This window comes from Ammodytes marinus (genome assembly GCF_949987685.1).
Source record: "Ammodytes marinus genome assembly, chromosome: 13".
Lineage (NCBI taxonomy): Eukaryota > Metazoa > Chordata > Actinopteri > Uranoscopiformes > Ammodytidae > Ammodytes > Ammodytes marinus.
The window spans coordinates 8,491,356-8,511,392 of NC_137217.1; the positions used below are offsets into that span (position 1 = coordinate 8,491,356).

Consider the following 20,037-nt stretch of genomic DNA (forward strand, 5'->3'; position numbering starts at 1 on the left):
TTATATCAACATCGACCACACAGACAATGTTAAATCAGCTATTTATCCAATTATAATCACTGGTTTTCACTTTCATATGATACCATCTACTTTATTTGCAATTATTGGAAATATAAGTTATTTCTGATCCACTGACTTAACATGAAGGGATGGAAAATAGAAATAATTGGAATATACTGTATGTGCCTTTTTCTATTTTCTAGTGCATATTTGGTTCTCCAATGTAACTTAAGACAGCAGCACTGAAAACCCTATTCCACAAAACTTCAGATGCATTGGTATTGATATGAATGACAAGAAGGCCTCTTCAGAGCATATTTATTTACAACTTAGTGTTATCTTCAAAACATACATCAGAACCCACTCAACATATAAAGAAAAATCTGCCCCATCAGTAAAAACAAACCAGTTAGTTTGTAATTGTCTTGCTGAAATTAAAGCAGTTATTTCTGCAGTTGTCTTAACTTTATACCAACATTTTTCCCAAATATCCTTTGTAGAACATGCAAGGCAAATTCATAATATATCAAAAACTTGATGAAAACAAAATAAAAAGATTTACACTTGAGAGATACATAAGAGAAACACATGCTGTGTAAAAATAACTTTCAGCAAAATAAAATAAAGCAACAACACTCAGTTTGCAAATAAATGTATGGCAAAATGTCAATTGGAATTAGTTAATTTGATATAATACATACAATAATGCAATGTGGTGCTGTATCAAATATGTCAACCCTATTAGCATTTTGGTTGGATTAAATTGAGAGAGAGAATTCCACTACAGTTAATCCCAATTAAAATAGATGAAAGACTAAACACACCGATGTGTGTATGCTTCAGGAGTGTTCTCTAAGAAAAATCTGGATATGATAACATTATATCAATATTAGCATTCAAGTAATACATATGTAAAAGGGTCATTAATGAAAAGTGTTCCTAGAAAGGCATCCCAAGATAACGTCAGGTTGACTCAGCCTCATCTTTCCTCAAATGTGATGAGCAATGGATGAAAGGACATAATCAACAGCGGATCTAGAAAAACCAACAAAAAAAGAAAGAAAATAAGAAGCGAATGAATGGAAAATAAACCAACCATGCAGTGAAAAAAAGTATTAAAATAAATATTGCAAAACATATCTTAGCTTTATTCTTTAAATATGAAATTAAAATTATTCATTTAAAAAACGTGTATATACTTTACCTGTAAGACTGTGGGATGATGGCATTGACTCACAAATCCTGTCAAGTTGAGGGGGTTGTATGCAGAGGCCAAATGAGTATCTGTGCTCTTATTTTGGATTCTCGGGGACTGAGGCAGCTAATGAAAAAAAGAGGATACAGAACTGTCAATAAACAGTAATTAGAATATTTAATATACATAGTTAATTAAATAATTATAAAATATATAACCAAGGATGTACTGTATGTGGGATAATGGTGAAAAAGAGCATACTCTACATACATGGCAGAATTTCGGCTCTGAAATGTTACCGAATTTAACTGAGAAAATGAAATAATAAGAAAAACAGAAACATAAAAAATGATTTCAACTTACAATAACTAAAATAACAGGAGGAAGGTCTGTATGGGAGAGCAGGGTCAAGTCTGACATCATCTTGGGATTTAACAGGAACACTTGATTGATAGTTAATATAAAGAATCCACAACTTGGTGTGTAAAACAATGGTGTAATGAAGTCAAAGGATGCACATGTCCACTGACTAAAAATAGCCAAAAGTACAATTTAACGACAGATGTGAAACTGAGAAAAGATTGCATAGTTTGAATTGTGGCACTTCTTTCAGTGTTGCATTTGTGTAGTGTCTACTTATGCAGTGTCTATATGTATTCTCTCTCTGTATATTATTTAATTAGGAAACATTTAACATAACATGTATCCGCTTATACTCTTTACAAACTTTCAGAAAAGTGAAGGCCTCAATATATTTTTTTATCTGTTAAAAACATTAGAACGTAGATGATATACAATATCTCATTAAGTAGTACTCTGGAAAAAAATAATAAGTACTCTTAAATTTGAAAGGAAACAAGAAATACTGGAAAAAATTGCTGGCATACATACAGTATATATTAGTTTACAGGTGTAAAATGAAAAATATAAAGATTTTTACAAAACAGCGAAAAATTTCTTGCTTTGCTTTGAAAAATATAAAATGACTTGGTAATCATTCTAAAGATAATGACGATCTTATATATCTAGAAATGTTGTTTATGTCTCCATATACAAGACACAAGTTTAGACATCTGTTACATACGGAAAAAAAGAATCGATAGCCCTGGTAATTCTTGATGTTACAATATGCAAAGCAGAATAAATAAATAATATTTCCTAAGTTGATGTAACTATTTTTCCAATCAGGAATTTAAATTTGAAGTGCATTAGTATTGTTGTTTCTAAGTCACAAGGTGTTAGGAGCATAACTAGATAACTAGAATTTGCGGCTGTAGCCAGTTGAAGAGGATGTGAAGGAGGAGGATGAGAAGTTCATGCTGAAGCCAGAGCCAGCATCGATGCTGCCTCTCCTTGAGCCTGTTCGGGATCCAGTCCTTGAGCCAGTCCTAGATCCATAAGCAGATCCAGAGCCACTAGCGTTGTAGGGACTGTAGAGGCCTTTGCTGGACTCTGAGGAGGCCTCTAGAAGCCTTAGGCCAGTTACTTGCTCGACCATGCTTTTGTCCATGGCATCTTTGAAGGAGATTTTCAGTTTGGTTTTTGGACAAGTTAGATATTTAGAATAAGCACTGACATCTCTCAGTTTCTGGGCAGTACGGGCATCGATTGTGCCCTTCCTGATGGAATCATCTAGTGACACTCTGCTTTCAACATCAGGCTCAATAAGTCCACCAGTCAGATATTGGACCTCAAGGAAACGCTGCCCAGCCTCATAATACAACCAGCCCTTCTTTAGAGCCTGGGAGGCAGACATCTTTTCTTTAGTTCTTGGGTCTTCAAATCCATTGAATGCTTTATGAGCCAGGTTGAGGCGATCAACCATGATTTTATCCACAAGGCCTTTTTCTGTAGCATCAGAGACGGAACATCTCTCCCCAGATACGGGGTCGATTATTCCTCCCGTGCAGGCTTGGGCCTCCAACAATCTTTGGCCTGTGATGTTGTCTACCAGTTTTCTGTGGATGGCCTCAGTGACAGACACCTTCTCCAGTGTGTCTATGTCTAGGATTCCAGCAATGGGTCCAGTAACCTCATCTGGATCATTCCATATGACTGCAGGGGGTTTAATGGAAGGTATGGGGCTCATAGAAGAAGAGTAGGTGGAACCAGTGGTTGAACCAAATGAAGATGAGCGAGAGCGGACGCCCCCTATGTTTCCAGAAAGCATGTCAGCAAATTCTGTGATGGCGAGATTACCAGATCGGTATGTATCAAGAGCTTTCTGGTCAATGAGTCCACGTGAAAGAGCATCTTCAACATCATACTGTCTCCCTGACCTCTTGTCAATGATAATGGATTTGACACTACCATCAGAGGATGTCATTGTGATTTCTTCCCATTCACACTCCTGCTCAGAAAGCTCCAGATAGGTTTGGTGATCAATAAGCCCCTTCTTGAAGGCCTCATACACAGTCATTTCTCTTCCTGTCTCTGGGTCTACGATGACAACTCTGCGTTTACGAACTGAGGATTTGGAGGAGGTCTTTCTTTCCCGCTTCTTTTCTTTTAGTAGCAGGAGCACAAGGCCAGTGTCAGGGTCAGTGATGCATCTCTCCATGAGCTGGAGGTAGGTTAGGTTTTCTTCTGTGTTGGGATCAAAGAAACCTTTGGTGTCATCAGATGGATCTGTGAGTATCTCATTCATTTCCTCATCAAAGAAGCCACGTTTATAGGCCATTTCAACTGGCAGACGGTGACTTTCTTCTGGGTCAATGATTCCACCTGTGGCAATCTGGGCTTCAAGGAGACGGATACCATGATCTTGCAGGATGAGCCCCTTTTGCATTGCCTGGAATAGGGAGATAGTTTTGCCTGAATAAGGATCTCTATATCCTGTCACTGCCCGCTCAGCAGAGAGGAGCTTGTCTTTGAATTCGGGTCCTACAATTCCCATTCGCACAGCTTCATTGACAGTCAGTTTGAGATTTTTGATTGGATCAATGACGTACCCAGAGGATGCCTGGGCCTCTAGGAGTTCAAATGCAGTGCCTGGCCTAATCATGTTTTTCTTCATGGCCTGGTAAATTGATAGACGTTCCTTTGATGATTCTAACATTACACCAGCAATACAACTTGTGCCCTCAAGGTACCTTGATAGTCTTTTGCTAACCTCCTCCTTTGAAATAAGTCCTTCAGTCAGATCAGTGACTGTCTGCTGGTCAATAATCTGTGACCGAAGCAACTCCTCTATGGTGATATCCTTCCTCAGACCCTTGAACATTAGCCTTTTCTCTCCCAAGGATAGTAGGTGCAACCCACCTTCAAACTTGCATCTCTTGAGCAGCTGTGCATATGATAGGCTCTCTCCAGTGACAGGGTCAACAAATCCTTTGACATCGCTCAGCTTCTCGTTGGTTTCCTTGTTGATATAACCTCTTTGCGTTGCAATGTCTGCTGGTAGGTGGAACTGGAATTCAGGATCAATAATACCACCAGTGGAAGTCTGTGCCTCTAACATTTTCAGAGCATAGTCCTCTGGAACAAGATCCTTTTTCATGGCCTGGAAAAGAGAGATGATTTTCCCACTGTATGGATCTTTGTATCCTGTCACTGCTCTCTCAGCAGAAAGAAGTTTATCATGGATCTCAGGACCAACAACACCCTTACGGACAGCTTCGTCAACTGTGAGTGTTTCATTTCTTACTGGATCAACGATGAAACCAGTTGCAGCTTGTGCTTCAAGGAGGCTGTGGGCTATCTCTGGTGTAATAAAATCTCTCTTCATTGCTTGGTATATGCTTATCTTGGCACTTTTGTCAGTTGTTACCCCAGCAACACATCCTGTGCCATAGAGATACTGTTTCACACTGGTCATCTCCATTATGTCACGAATGTCCCTCTTTCCTTGTTTAAGGAGATTGTATGTCTCCAACTCAATAATGCGGGCATTGTATAGCTCCTCAATAGTTATCTGTCTCCTTATAGTCTTACATGACAATGGACTTTTATCTATTATGATCTCTCTCTGCTCCATTATCTCAATAATAATGATGATCATCCTCTCTTTGGTGAGGTTACCAGAGCGATATTCATTTATGAGCCTCTGCCTCTCCTGTTCTGGAAGCAAATTTGAATTCATGATATCCCAGAGGTTTTTCGGTTGATCAGCAAGACCCTCGATTGGAATGTCAATTTGGGTGTTGGTCAGATCACTCTGTGTCTGTTCCTCTGTGTAGAGGTATGTCTTCTCCACAACAGTTGGAGACTGAGGCTTAGAGAGTGGGAGGATGTAAAGGCCGGTCTCTGGATCTTTTTGGCACTTGTCTTTAAGCTGTCTGTAGGTTACATTTTCATCCGTTTCTGGATCTGAGAAAACCTTGTTATCATCAGTTGGTTCAGATAGGGCCTTTGCAATTTCTTTACTGAAAATGTTCTTCTGGTATGCAACCTCATTCTGGACATGGTGGCTGTTTACAGGGTCGATGATTCCTCCACTAACCATCTGTGCTTCTAAAAGTGGCATAGCATGCTTTTTCAGGATGAGATCTTTTTGCATTGCAGTAAAAAGGGAGATTGTGTTGCCCGTAAATGGATCTTTATAGCCAGTGACAGCCTTTTCTGCAGAGAGGAGTTTTTCATGTAGCTCTGGACCAACGAGGCCTGACTTTACTGCCTCATCTACTGACAAACACTGGTTCTTCACTGGATCTACAAGGAACCCAGTGGCAGCCTGGGCCTCAAGAAGTAATAGACCTGTGTTGTGTCTGAGGAGCTTTTTCTTCATAGCCTGATAAATGCTTATCTTCTCTTTTGTTGGCTCCAGGTAGATGCCAGCAATGCTATCAGAGCCTTGAAGGTATTTGTTGACATTGGGGTTCTCAGTGACTTGTTTAGGTGTAGTTTTGCCTTGTTGAAGGAGGTCAAAGGTTGGTTTGTCAATTATTTTGGAATCATACAGAGAGCTTGCAGGGACAAGAGCCCTGAGTCCCTTGAAGCTGGACTTATCTTGCTTCTTGATCTCTGTCTCATCTACATATGAGATGATAATCGTGGTTATCCTTTCAATTGTAATTTTTCCTGATCTAAACTGTCTGATCAGGTCAAGCCTTTGTTCTTCTGTGAAATATTCAGAGTTGATGAGTTCCCAAAGTGTCATCTTCTTGCCCTTAAATGGTCCAGAGTCAAGCACCACAGTTGCCTGAGTCATAGCTTGTTTTGACTGGGCATCAGTGTATGTTGGCTCCTCCTTTGCATTGATTGCGTCTTCAGAGAGGGGCAGAAGCTGGAGACCAGTTTTCTTGTCAGTGATGCATCTCTTGAAGAGCTGTGAGTATGTGACATTTTCTTTTGTGTTGGGGTCAGTGAAGCATTTGGTTTCATCAGTGGGACTGCTGAGAATCTGTTTAGTTTCTTCATCAAAATAGCTTCTTTTGCAAGCCACATCATGAGGAACGTGATGGCTCTTTACAGGATCAATAATGCCACCAGTTGTCAATTGGGCATCGAGCAGTCGGATTCCTTGTTCTTTAGGTATGAGATCTTTTTTCATTGCCTGGAACAGAGATACAGTCTTTCCAGTGTAAGGATCTCTGTAACCTGTAACTGCTCGCTCTGCAGACAGGAGTTTTTCATGCAGCTCTGGACCAACAACACCTGCTTTGACAGCTTCATCAACGGTGTACTTCTTATTATTAACAGGATCAACCACGTAGCCTGTTCCTGCTTGGGCTTCAATCATAGTCAAGGCTGGTCCTGCCCTCATCATGTCTTTCTTCATAGCTTGATAGAAGGACATTGTCTCCTTGGATGACTCAATCACTACACCTGCAATGCAGTTTGTACCCTTCAGTGCTTTGTGTACAGCATCCATTTCAGACACCTCTTTGACTGTCTTATTGCCCTTTTGCAATGCGTTGTACAGGTCTTTATCAATGATATTGGATTCCAGGAGCTCTGTGGCAGGTACAGGTGCTCTAAGCCCCTCAAAGGCATTTTCATTCTTCTTCTCTTTCTCCTCTATCACAGTAATCACAATCCTAATTACTTTTTCGATTGTTATTTTGCCTGTCCTATATTGACGGAGGAGGTCCTTTCTCTGGTCTTCTGTAAAGTGCTCAGAATTGATTACTTCCCAAAGGGTAAGAGTCTTTTTCTTTGTTCCAAATGGCACAGTAACATTTGTGCTTCTGAATGTATCTAGGGTCTCTTCCTCTGTGTATAAACTTGAGCACTGCGCAGCTTTGTCCGTGATCGGCAGAAGTAGCATACTGGTATCAGGGTCAGTGGTGCATTTTGCCATTAGCTCAGAATACGTCAAAGTTACCTGAGTGCTGGGGTCAAAGTATCCCTTTGTGTCATCCGAAGGGTTCTCCATAATCTTGTTCATTTCAACGTCATATTGTCCCTGTTTATAGGCTATATCTTTGGGTACACGGTGACTATTGATAGGGTCGACGATGCCACCAGTGGCAAGCTGGGCCTCAAGGACTCTGATGGCATGATCATGTTCTATCAGACCCTTCTTCATAGCTTCAAAGACAGAGATTTTCCCACCAGTGTATGGATCTTTGTAGCCAATAACAGCTCTCTCAGCTGATAGCATTTTGTTGTGCAGTTCCGGGCCAATTAAGCCTTCCTTGACAGCCTCATTAACAGAAAGTTTCTTGTTCTTAACAGGGTCTAACATGTAACCAGTGGCTGCCTGGGCTTCAAGAAGGATCATGGCTGTGCCTCGAGTAATCTTCTTTTCTTTTGATGCTTGATAGATGGATAATGTTTGATTAGATGGTGTTAAAACACCAGCAATGCAGTTCTTTCCTTTAAGAGTTGTTTTTAGATTGTCAATCTCCCCAAGCTTTTGTACAGTGGTTTTGCCCTTTTTCAGCTTGTCAAATTCCTTCTTGGGTAAAAGGCCAAGGTCAAGAAGCCTGCTTGCAGGAACCTTAGCACGGATGCCGTCAAAAGCCAAGAGATCTGGTACATTATCTACCACATCACCAGCATTTTGCCCATTATAAACACTCTTTATTGGTTCAACCGTTGTGGGATTGATGAGCCCTTTGCTTGGATCTTGCTCGAGCTGTTTCAGTTTTTCATGCAATTTCTGGTTCTCCTCAGCAAGAATTTGTTCCCGCTGTAGTCTCTCCCGCTCCAGATCCTGCATTTCTTTTTGCTTATCAAGCATCTCTTTCTCAGCAGCTTTTTGTTTGTTAAGGGCCTCATCCATGGTAGCCTGGAGTTTGCTCCTTTCTTCCTCCATCTGCCGTCTCTGGCGTTCCTGTTCATCTTTGAGAACTTTGGCCTTTTTAACTTCCTCTTCAAACTGGCTCTCCAGCCTCTTTTTCTCGTCTTCAATTTGCTTTTCCTTTTTCAAAAGCATCTCCTTTTCTGACATGAATGTCTGCTGGAGCAGTGTCTTCTCATGCTCGATTTGTTTCTGCTGGGCATCAGCCATCTGATAGAAAGAATGAATAAAAAACATAAGTTACAATGGGTATACAGGTCAGGCATACTGTATATAGTTTTTATATATTTGTTTATGTAAGAATGTTATGGTTTGAACAAAAATAGTTTATAACATTTTAATGGGCACAATATATACAATGCACTCTGCTTATGCAGTTAGATTTAAAAAAAAATCCTAAGTGAAATTCTATGCCTGTATATTTTTAACTGAAGTGTGTGTAAAATGGTTGATTCTTATTTTTTTCAAATAAATAAGGGTGTTGCTTGAAAATCATCAACATTTTAAATTAAGTGAATATCATCCTGCCTAAAATAATTATAACAGTACATTGTCTGCAGGGACACAGTTATTAGTATTTTTAAATTGATAACCATGTCTTTAAAGGTGAAGTAAGCAATTTATTTATGTTAATATAAGTGTTAAATCGCTCTTTATTCATACAGTAATCACATACATAATGTGCGCGTTTCATAAAGCCGATCTCTCAGTCAGCTAATTTGCATGTAATCGGAAAATAAACTTATTGGAGTATCCCGAAATTTTTATCCAATCAGAAGAGAGAGCGCTACAAACCGACACTCGTCTCACTCATACATCTCACTGCCGGTGCACGCCAGAGCAACAGATGGGTGAATGTGTATGCGCCTACAATGGCGGAGCAGGTAAAAATCCTTCCCAATGTCTGTTTTGATGGTTTTTATCATGTTTTATCACACTTGTGGATCTGAGATGATGCTAGATAACTCTCTGCTTGAAGACCGCAATGCATTAATGTGGTGACGTAGGGACGAGCGAGGGGACTGCTAACTGCAGTAACTGACAGGAAGTTAGCTAAAAGAACCATTCCGCTTACAGCACCTTTAATTGATGTGTACGGACACATACTATTTCACCCTTTCTTGAAAAAACATTGATAGAAAAGTAAGATTGATTTAATTATGCTTCAAATATTATACTACTACTATTTGAAGTGGAATGTGTAACCTCCTATACTTTATCAGAAAAAAACGAAGGAAATAGAGTTCAAAATAATACTATGGGTGGAAATGTTACACTCCAGTTGAGAACGATTACTGACATGGTCAATCTGGATTTTGTTTAATTATATTTTGAATCATTTACTTTTTATATAAATGTGAATATAAACTATTATATTGACTGACAATTAAATTATATTACTATATCTTTTGTCAAATTGTGATAACAATAATATAATCCTACTGTAGTGCCCATATAGTGAATGCTGTTATACAAACAGCATCTGTGCTGTCTGTAATTGAACAATTGGGGCTGTCCCAGTCCCTGTCCCAAACTGCATTACTTGAAGTAAGTAGAGCACACTCAGCACGCCTGAGTTAATGCCTTAAATCCTGCCTCCCAATACCGATACTTGGGTGAGGCATACCATGTGAAGGTAATGCATTCAACTTGGCCACATAACTTTCTATTTTAACATTTGGCAGTACAACAAGATCAAAAGATGATAAAGCGTGAATATAGGTAATCATCTGTTAGTAGAGCTTGCCCTCCATTTCATAAAGTGAGTTATTGTTAGGCTTTGGGATTATTAAACATATTTTCCATTGAGACTATCTGTTGTGCTATTTAAATGGTCAGACACCTGCAGTGTTCTGTACAGCAGCCACACTTGCAGTGTTCAGACAACAATATTTGCAAAAAAGAAATTGTGCAACAAATATTGCAGATCATGTTATTTACTGTTTCTCCAACTGTTTGGTATGTAGATTCATCTTATAATAATGTTTGTATTATGTTTATTATGCTTTTGGGTTGTCTGTCCATCCTTACATATTATGTACTGTACATTATGTTATTATCTCTGTCCGGGCTATTCTTGTGAATGCGATATCTCATGACCAATGAGGGAAACTCTTCACACTTTGCACACATGCCTATGCCTCTAGCATGAACTGAATAGATTTTGGAGGTCATAGGTCAAACGTCAATCTCACGTTGACTTCATGCCTCAAAAACGCAATATCGCAAGAAAGATTTCGAGGGACTTTTGTCAATTTTGGCACAATCTCACACTTCAGCAGCCTTTTCACAAAAATGACCAGGAACTTTTGGTTCCAGGAACACCTCTTCAAGGAACTAAAAGGTTATTGTTGCCAAATGCGGCCTCAAGTCCATGGAAGGTTATACAAATCAGGCCGATTACTTATGGAAAAGCAGTGAAATTAAGTGCACTGTATGTCATTTATGATACATTCAATATTTAGTTTCGACAGAAATCAGTGTGCCAAATGTTTATATAATTTATATATTTCTATACTCTCGTGGGAGTTTAACAAAATAAGACAAATGTGAATGTTTCTGGTATTATGTCAATATGATGGTCAACAGATTGTATGTCTGCTCTGATCTGTCAACATGTGTGCTGAAAAAAAGGATAACCCAAGCACAGCAGATGTAGGATGTGTGGCCTGGGTGTTAGCATGGAGGACGTTTAGGTTGTGTTATTACTGATCGCTCTTTATTACATCGCAAATTGATTGAATCTACAAAGAAATGGAGACTTTCCCTGAGTTTTAAACATGACGGGTGAAATAAAGCACTGCAAGTAGGCTACTCGACCAATCAGAATTCTTCCACATTGCAGCCCAACCCCAGAAGTTCCTGTCCCTTGTAAAGTACTACCCCCGAGAAGGGGGTAGTATTTTTTGAGGTTAAATAAATTACCTAGAAACTAGATTAAGATCCTGGTTCCTGCGGACCAAATCCCCCAAATGTTTCCAGTTCCTGGGGGCTTTTGACTCAATTGAACTGATTAGGTTTTGGAGGTCATAGCATAAGTCAAGGTCACTGTGACCTTGCGTATTGTGAGCGCAACATCTCAAGGGCGCTTTGAGGGATTTTCTTTAAAGTTTGCACAAATGTCGACTTTGACTCAAGGATGAACTGAGTAGATTTTGAAATTCATAGGTCATATGTCACTGTGAAAAAATCTTGATACCAATATATTTTATGAAAGCATTGAGGGATTTTGTCAAATTTAGCATAAAGCTAGCCTGGCATTCCCAGACCTGCCACTAGGCGCTGGAAAATTAAATTTGCTGCGCCTGTTGGTCTGGACACTCTCCATTGAAGCTTTTTCAGAACGTCCAGAAATCCAGACTCACGTTTCATTTGGTTCTATCTAATATGGGCGCGCCAGAGCCCTTTGTATGGTTCTCTGGGGCGGACGTAACCGGATGACGACAGTGACGTGCATGCGACGTCGAAGCCGTGATAGTAAACATCAAAGATGGCTGCGGATATGTTGTGTGAGTTTGAGACTGCTTTGGCCTCGACCCTTTACGATTTGGAAGACGGCACTCAAATCTTTCATTAGCAAGTAAGTGGAATGTTCTGTTTTGCCGACCGACCATGGCAAACGTTTAATTTAACAGTTTAACAGCTGTTCGCTAAACGAACGGGGCTTAATATGTCACCTTGTGCATCGCTCTTATTGGTTGTAGTGCTATCCAACTGTGTGCAGTGGCATTTGAAATGCACGAGTAGGAGCCGCTCCTTGAGTTGGAAATTACTATTGATTGTGGCCAGACCCTCTATCGTTCAAGATATCAGGGTCTGGATTTCCAGGCAAGCATAAAGCTACACTTGGACTCGAAGGTGAACTATAGGGCTGTCCGTGAGTAATTATATACCTTATTGAATCTGATTGGTTTACCTATAGTCGACTGATCATTGAATTATGTATTTTTTTTCATAAACTCAGACGGTGGAAGATGTTGACGGACGATGGAGCATGTCACACTACCATCGGACAGCTTAACTCACGAGACAGAGGAGTTCCAGTGATACAGCATTACGATCACCGCAATCACACAAGACGATACGATGTATGTTCCGGTATATACAACATACAGTAGGTTATAAACACCGTTATCTTTAGTGTGACACACAGCTTGGATCCCCCTCAAAGAGCATATAACCGCAAGGGAGTAGTTCTTGTTTTTACTTAACTTTTATTTGACTACTGTAATGCTAAAATATCAGATGTTCAGACATGTACTGCACAAAGTAATTTTTATCTTTTTGTACTGCTTTACGTATAAATAGCTAATTAAATGCTAAGATACATTAAATGCCTTACATTATCATTGTCTGCACCCCATTTGTACAGAAATGGAGAGCACTGCTCCAGCCCTAACTTGTGGAATCTGTGCTCTCCACACTTGAAGCGTTGCAGTTGGTGAACAGGTCCAGTGTAATCCCAGGAGGCATCAGGTTTATACAGTATCTCACAAAAGTGAGTACACCCCTCACATTTCTTCACATTTTTCTTTATATCTTTCCATGGGACAACACTGAATAAATGACACTTTGATACAATGTCAAGTAGTCAGTTTACAGCTTGTATAACAGTGTAAATTTACTGTCCCCTCAAAATAACTCGACACACAGCCATTAATGTCTAAACTGCTGGCAACAAAAGTGAGTACACCCCTTAGAAAAAAATTACAAATTGGGCCCAAAGTGTAAATATTTTGTGTGGCCACGATTATTTTCCAGCACTGCCTTAACCCTCTTGGGCATGTAGTTCACTAGAGCTTCACAGGTTGCAACTGGAACCCTCTTCCACCCATTTATGACAGCATCACAGAGCTGGTGGATATTAAAGACCTTGCGCTCCTCCACCTTCCGTTTGAGGATGCCCCAAAGATGCTCAATAGGGTTTAGGTCTGGAGACATGCTTGGCCAGGCCATAACCTTTACCCTCAGCTTTTTTAGCAAGCCACTGGTCGTCTTGGAGGTGTGTTTGGGGTCGTTGCAATACCACCCTGCGGCCCAGTTTATGAAGGTTGAGTGCACATGGTCAGCGTCGTACACAGAGGTTGGCTTTGGAAAATAGACGTATGAGTGCTGCCAGCATTGCTGAAGGGCTTGAAGGGGTGGGGGGTCAACCTGTCAGTGCTCAGACCATACGCCGCACTCTGCATCATACTGGTCTGCATGGCTGTCATACCAGAAGGAAGCCTATTCTAAAGATGATGCACAAGAAACCCCACAAAAAGTTTGCTGAAGACGAACAGACTACGGACATGGATTACTGCAACCATGTCCTGTGGTCTGATGAGACCAAAATACATTTATTTGGTTCAGATGGTGTTAAGAGTGTGGAGCGGCAACCAGGTGAGGAGTACAAAGACAAGTGTGTCTTGCCTAGAGTCAAGCATGGTGGTTGGAGTGTCATGGTCTGGGGCTGCATGAGTGCTGCCAGCACTGGGGATCTACAGTTCATTGAATTCTAACATGTACTGTGACATACTGAAGTAAGAGCATGATCCCCTCCCTTCGTAAACTGGGCCGCAGGGCAGTACAGCAACATGATAAAGACCCCAAACACACCTCCGAACGACCAGTGGCTTGCTAAAGAAGCTGAGGGTAAAGGTTATGGACTGGCCAAGCATGTCTCCAGTCTTAAACCCTATTGAGCATCTTTGGGGCATCCTAAAACGGGAGATGGAGGAGCGCAAGGACTCTAATATCCACCAGCTCCTTGATGTCGTCATGAATGGGTAGAAGAGGGTTCCAGTTGCAACCTGTGAAGCTCTAGTGAACTCCATGCCCAAGAGGGTTAAGGCAGTGCTAGAAAATAATGATGGCAAAACAAAATATTGACACTTTGGGTCCAATTTGGACATTTTTTCTTAGGGGTGTACTCACTTTTGTTGCCAGCAGTTTAGACATTAATGGCTGTGTGTCGAGTTATTTTGAGGGGACAGTAAATTTACACTGTTATGCAAGCTGTACACTGACTACTTGACATTGTATCAAAGTGTCATTTATTCAGTGTTGTCGCATGGAAAGATATAATGAAATATTTGAAGAAATGTTAGGGGTGTACTCACTTTTGTGAGATACTGTATATATAAGCCCATGTTTAATTATGTGACCACATTAAAACATACCCTCATGTCTATGCTTGTATGATTGGCTGAAATGAGAAGTCTCAGAAAAGACTGTTTTGATGAAGATGAGAAATACCTCTGAACACAATATGAGGCTTCCATCCATGATAAATGCAGTGGGACATATCTTAGGGGTTTTGGTAAATATCTCCAAACTGAAGTTTAACCTTTTTGAATAAATTTCTAATGAAATATAATTTGGACAATTTTAATCTGACTTCCAACAATGCAGTCTTTTGGAGCTAAATTGCAAATGATTTAGGAAATTAAAAGATATATGAAGCATGTATTAAAAATGAAAAAGACATTCCGAGATATGAGAGGGCATTCAGGATATGATCTGCATGAGCACAGTGCACTGTAAAGGATTTAAATTCATATTTAAAGTGTATATTTGTGTTAACATATATGGTTTCATGATTAGTATAATCAAATAAAGGAATAGAGGAAAGTTTAAGAAAGAAGTATGTTAGTTTGAGGACAGAGTTAACAATGACATAAGCTGCTCTGTTATGCCATTTTTGACACAATACCTCTTTAGATTTATTTTGAAGTTCTTCCGCCTCCTTTTTCAGTCTAGCCCTCTCCTTCTCTAGGTCTGCGATTGATTTGAGGTAACCGTCAGCCTCTTTGCTGGTATTTACTCTGGAGAGTTCCATTTTTTTCATTTCCTCCATTTTTTCTTTGGTGGCCTTTTCAGTTTCCTGAAGGCGGGAAGCAATCAAATCAGCTTGTTTCTTGAATTTTTTGGCCTCCTCTTGAGCTTTGGCCTGGTCCTCACTGAGCTGAGAAACCTGAAGTTTGAGTTTTTCAGCCTCAGCGATGATCTCAATTTGCCTTTTCTTTTCTGCTTCAAGTGATTTGTGGTATTCCTCTGTTTCCTCCTCCAGACGCTGCTGCATCAGTTTTTTATCCTCCAGCAGCTTTTGTGCCTGGTCCTGAGCTGCTTCCTTCTGCTTTTGGAGCATCACTGCCTCAGCTCTAAGCTGAGATGCCTCTTGTATGGCCTGCATTTTTTCTTTTAGCATTTTATCTGCAAGAGATCGTTGCTGATTGAGGTCTTCTTCTGCAATATGTCTCAAGCGTGCAGCCTCTTTGGCTTCTACACTTAGTCTAGCAGCATCCTCTGAAAGCTTTTTCATGTTGTCCGCCTCCTTAGCAAGGAACTTCTGGGTGTTATCTTTGTCTTTCTTTGTGAGACGTTGATTTTCCTCCTCCATTTTGAGTTTGAGTTTGAGCAGTTCCTCCATCTGAACCTTGACTTTGAACAGCTCCTCCTCCACCTGGGCCCTCTGTTTGACAGCATCATCAACCTCATCCTTCAAGCGCTGCAGCTCTTCATCCAGGAGAGATTTCTGTTTATCGGTGTCATCAAGCTTAAGTTTAACCTTTGTGAGCTCTTGCTCCACTTGGAATTTCTGTCTCAATGTTTGCTCTGCCAGTTTTTTGTGCTTTGCCATTTCAGCATCGGCTTGTTGCTTCTGCCTGAGTGCTGCAGCTTCTGCTTGAGCCCGTTTTGCAGCTTCAAATTCTGCCTCCTTCCTCAAGCCCTCGGCATCCTCCTGCGCTTTGGCTTGAATTGCAGCTTCTTGCTCAGCAGCAGCTCTTTGTCGTTCTGCCTCCTCTGCTTGTTGACGAAGGAGAGCCGCCTCCCTTTCTGCCTTCTGCTTTGCAGCCTCTGCCTCTTTGGCAAGCTTCTTGGCTTTCTCAAACTCTTCTTTAAGCTTCTTTTGCATGATTGTGTCTTCCTTCTGTTGAGCAAGGACACTTTGGACCTGCTGCTCAGCTGCACTGCATTTCAGGGCTGCTTGTTCGGCTGCAGCGATCTGTTTTTCAGCTTCTTGGTCGGCCTCATCTTTCTGCTTTCTTGCTTCCTCTGATTTCTTTTTCAGACGATCGAGCTCCTCTTGGGCTGCCTTGCGTTGTCTGGCTGCCTCTTCCTCCGCAGCAGTGATCCTTTTAACCTTGTCCTCGGCTTCCTTTCTCCTCCTCTCCTCCTCAAGAACAAGCTTTCTTAGTTTCTCTGCTTCTTCCTCTGCTCTTATTTTGCTCTGCTGAGTTTCGTCTGCAACGTTTTTCAGTTTGTTCAGTTCCAGCTCCAGATCAAGTTTTCCAGATGAAGCTTTTTCAAAGTTGAGTTTAAGAATGCGGATTTCTTCTTCGACGACTCGCCTCTGCTTGAGCGTCTCATCCACAATTGCCTTTTGTCTATCCATTTCAGCCTCAGATGATTGTTTGAGTTGGACTATCTTCTCATCGATCTCTTTCTTGTGCTGGTCAGCCTGGTCTTCAAGAGCTTTTCTCTGGTATGCCTCATCCTCAGCATGCCGCCGGAGTCTTTCATTTTCTGCCTCCTTCTCTTTCAGGGCAATTTCAGCCTCCGTTTTTAAACGAATGGCCTCGCTGATAGTAGCTAGCTTCTCTTTGAGAATCCTTTCAGCCTCTGCTCTCTGACGAGCTGCCTCTTGCTCAGCAACTTGCCTCTGATGCTTGGCCTCCTCTGAAATGGCTCTAAGCTTGCTGGCTTCCTCAGCCAGGTCCCTCATCTTGGCGGCTTCAGCCTCAAGAAGTTGTTTGCTCTTCTCTGTGTTAAACATGGTCTCCTTCTCTGCTTTGTCCTTTAGCTGACTGAGTACATCCATTTCACTCCTCACTTTGGCTAGCTCATCCTCCAGCTGTTTTCTTTCTTGTTGAGCAGCAACAACCTCATTCTTTAGGCGGTATAGTTCATCTTCGAGGAGGCTTCTTTGCTGTTCTGCATTGTCAAAGTCAGACCTAAGTCGAATCAGCTCCTGTTCTGCATTGAGCTTCTGCTGAGCTGTGCTCTCAGCGACCTTTCTCTGCCTCTCGAGTTCTTTCTCGGCCATATCTTTCTGCTTCAGGGCTGAGTCTTCAGCCTTGGCTCTCTTTTTAGCCTCACGCTCAGCTTCCTCCTTTTGTTTTTCGGCATCTTCCTGAGCGAGGCTCTTCTTGTGAGCCTCTTCTTCAGCCTGGAGTCTCAGACGGAGGGCCTCGTTGGCCTTTTGCCTCCATTTCTCAAGCTCTCTTTCTGCCTCTTCTCTGGCATTTTCTGCATCTTCTTGTTGTTTCTTGAGATTTTCGGCCTCGTGTTGCAGCTGAAGGACGGTACCATGCTCTTGTTTGAGTGATTCTTCCAACTTGGAGGTCTTTTCCTGGTAAGAGGCATGTTTGCTCTGGAGGTCAGCCGCAGCACTTTTCGTGGCTGCCACTTGAGCAACCTTGATTTGTCGTTCCTTTTCGATCTCTGCTTGCTTCACTTGCCTCTCAGCCTCCTCTGCCTGCCTCTTGAGGTTTTCGAGGTCTTCCAGAGCTTTTTGCTTTTGCCTAGCAGCTTCCTTCTCTGCCTCTGATTTGCGCTCTAGTTCCTCTTCTGCCATGCATTTTTTCTGTGCCTCCTCTTTGACTTGTTTACGGAGCTTCTCAGCTTCTTCTTGGGCAGCCTTCCTTAGTTTCTCAGTTTCAGCTGCTTTTTCACGAAGTTGCTTGACCTCAGATTCTGCTGTTGACTTTTGTCTTAATGTTGTCTCAAGTGTGACCCTGATGGTGTGGATTTCCTCCTCAATCTTGACCCTGCTTTGAAGAGCATCATCCACCAGTTGACCTTTGTCTTTGATCTGCTGCTCTGAGAGGGTTGTGAGCTCTTGCAGTTGCAGCTGAATGTTGTTCTTTTGCTTTTCTGCATCTATGGCAGCGTTTTCTCTCTTCTTTACTTCTTCCTGCATTCTGAGCTTCAGCTCTTGAGCCTCTTTCTCAGCTTTGGCAATGGCCTCTGCATGAGCTTGAGCTAACTGCTTTTGTTTGTCTAACTCAGCCTGCATCTGGGACATTTTTTTCTGCTCTTCTGCTTTGAGTTTCTTTGCAGCTTTCTGCATTAGTGGAAGCAAATGGTAAAGAAAGAATTATAATCAAGCATGGTATGTTAAAGGTAGCACTTTACATTAACTTGCTCCAAACAGTGTGGATTACATTTGTCATTAATGTAGGAATCAACGCCAAATCACACTGTATTACGAGCAAGGTAATGTACTGTATTACCAAGGCAATGTTAATGTTAAGTTAGCTCAAAGGTCAAGTGAAGGATCAATCAGTAGATGCAAATTAGATGCACATTCAGTGATGTTAAACACACGATGCAGTCAAAACAATTCATGACAAGACAATCCAGGGAAAATGATGATGGGAATGTATCAATTGATGTATGGAAACAAAATATCACTCCACAACACGGCAAGAAAACAATATGGCATGCAACTGTAGCTCTAGCACTGACATTCAAAACTTTTAATTGTGTTTCCAATATAAAATTATAGTCTATTAGACTTTGTCTAATTTAGCAAATGATTAATAGAAATGTTTAACTAAATATCTACTGCGTACGTGGCCAGATATTCCCATTTCCCTGTATGCAAGTATCCCCAAATGTTGATATGCTTAATGTAAATGTGTTTAATACAGTAGAAAGTAATTTACAGTGTGTTTCTGTTAAACTGTTTCGTAAAAAGGTTTTATATTCTGTCGCTACATAGTTTGCTTGTATTGAATCTGTGGGAACATTTATTTGTTTAAATAAAGACTCAATTATTGGTTTAAGAGCATGTCGAACCATTTACTTAGGGTTCTTTAAATCACTTTTTGCCAAAGAATGGAATGGAAAAGAAAGACAAACTCAAAGACTTCAATAAAAGGTAAGATGCACTGTAAAGAAGGTTAAAAATAATACAGTGCATAGTGTAAGTGAAGATGATAGAGATTCGAAAACAGTGTGGATAGTTACTGTAATTCTGTAAAAGGCTACAGTAAAAGCAAGAAAGAAAATATGCCATTGAAAGAAAAAATACAGTTTGAGGCATACACAGATGTTAGGACGACAGAGGGAAATGGGATTATGCAGTACAGTTGGTACCTGATATACTGTAAATAATTTACCTCTTTAATGCTCAAACAAGTTAAGCATTCATCATGGCAAAACACTGGCAAGCAGTTAAGAGAAGCAAACAAACAAACAAAACATTAGGGGGAGAAAAGAATGCAAGTCTTTAAATAGTTTTAATTTGGAAAAAAAGGAGAGCTGAAGACTATGATAACCTCAACCATAGAGTCTTAACTTTGGATTTTAACCTCAGACAAATGTGTCCAGGTAAGAAAGGAAAGGAAAGGAAAGGTAAGGAAAGGAAAATCGCAGTGAAAGAAAGAACCCCTGCTTTTAAATCTACAATGGCACAATAGGCACAATGAATGGAGATGGAGTAGCTAATATAAACAGTGTTCTGTATCCACTGACTCTTTAGACAAATATTGAGAATTTAACCCTCAAGTATCATATTTATTTGCAATTTATTGTTTTGATAAATGTTTTTTTCCACCATTTTACTAAGCTTCTGTCTTGATATGATCACCAATGAAAGCACCATATGCTCTAAACAACCTCCCCCCCCCCGTGATGTCATAGATCAGCTACAGCATGCCATTGTTTT

General features: G+C 40.7%; 1 protein-coding gene across 5 annotated transcripts in view; it reads right to left on the reverse strand.

Moving 5' to 3' along the window:
• Positions 1 to 301: 301 nt before the first annotated feature.
• Positions 302 to 20,037, reverse strand: part of plecb (plectin b) — a 67,480-nt gene continuing 47,744 nt past the window's right edge. For 4 of the 5 annotated variants that reach the window (XM_080040247.1, XM_080040248.1, XM_080040249.1 and 1 more), the window contains 4 exons: positions 15,076 to 18,429; positions 1,559 to 8,591; positions 1,205 to 1,321; positions 302 to 1,035 (listed from right to left, as the gene is read on the reverse strand). In XM_080040247.1, the coding sequence (XP_079896373.1) occupies positions 2,454 to 8,591; positions 15,076 to 18,429 (9,492 nt within the window). In that variant the 3' untranslated portion in view covers positions 302 to 1,035; positions 1,205 to 1,321; positions 1,559 to 2,453. The remainder of the gene's footprint in view (positions 1,036 to 1,204; positions 1,322 to 1,558; positions 8,592 to 15,075; positions 18,430 to 20,037) is intronic. The other variant, XM_080040251.1, reaches the window with a different exon arrangement.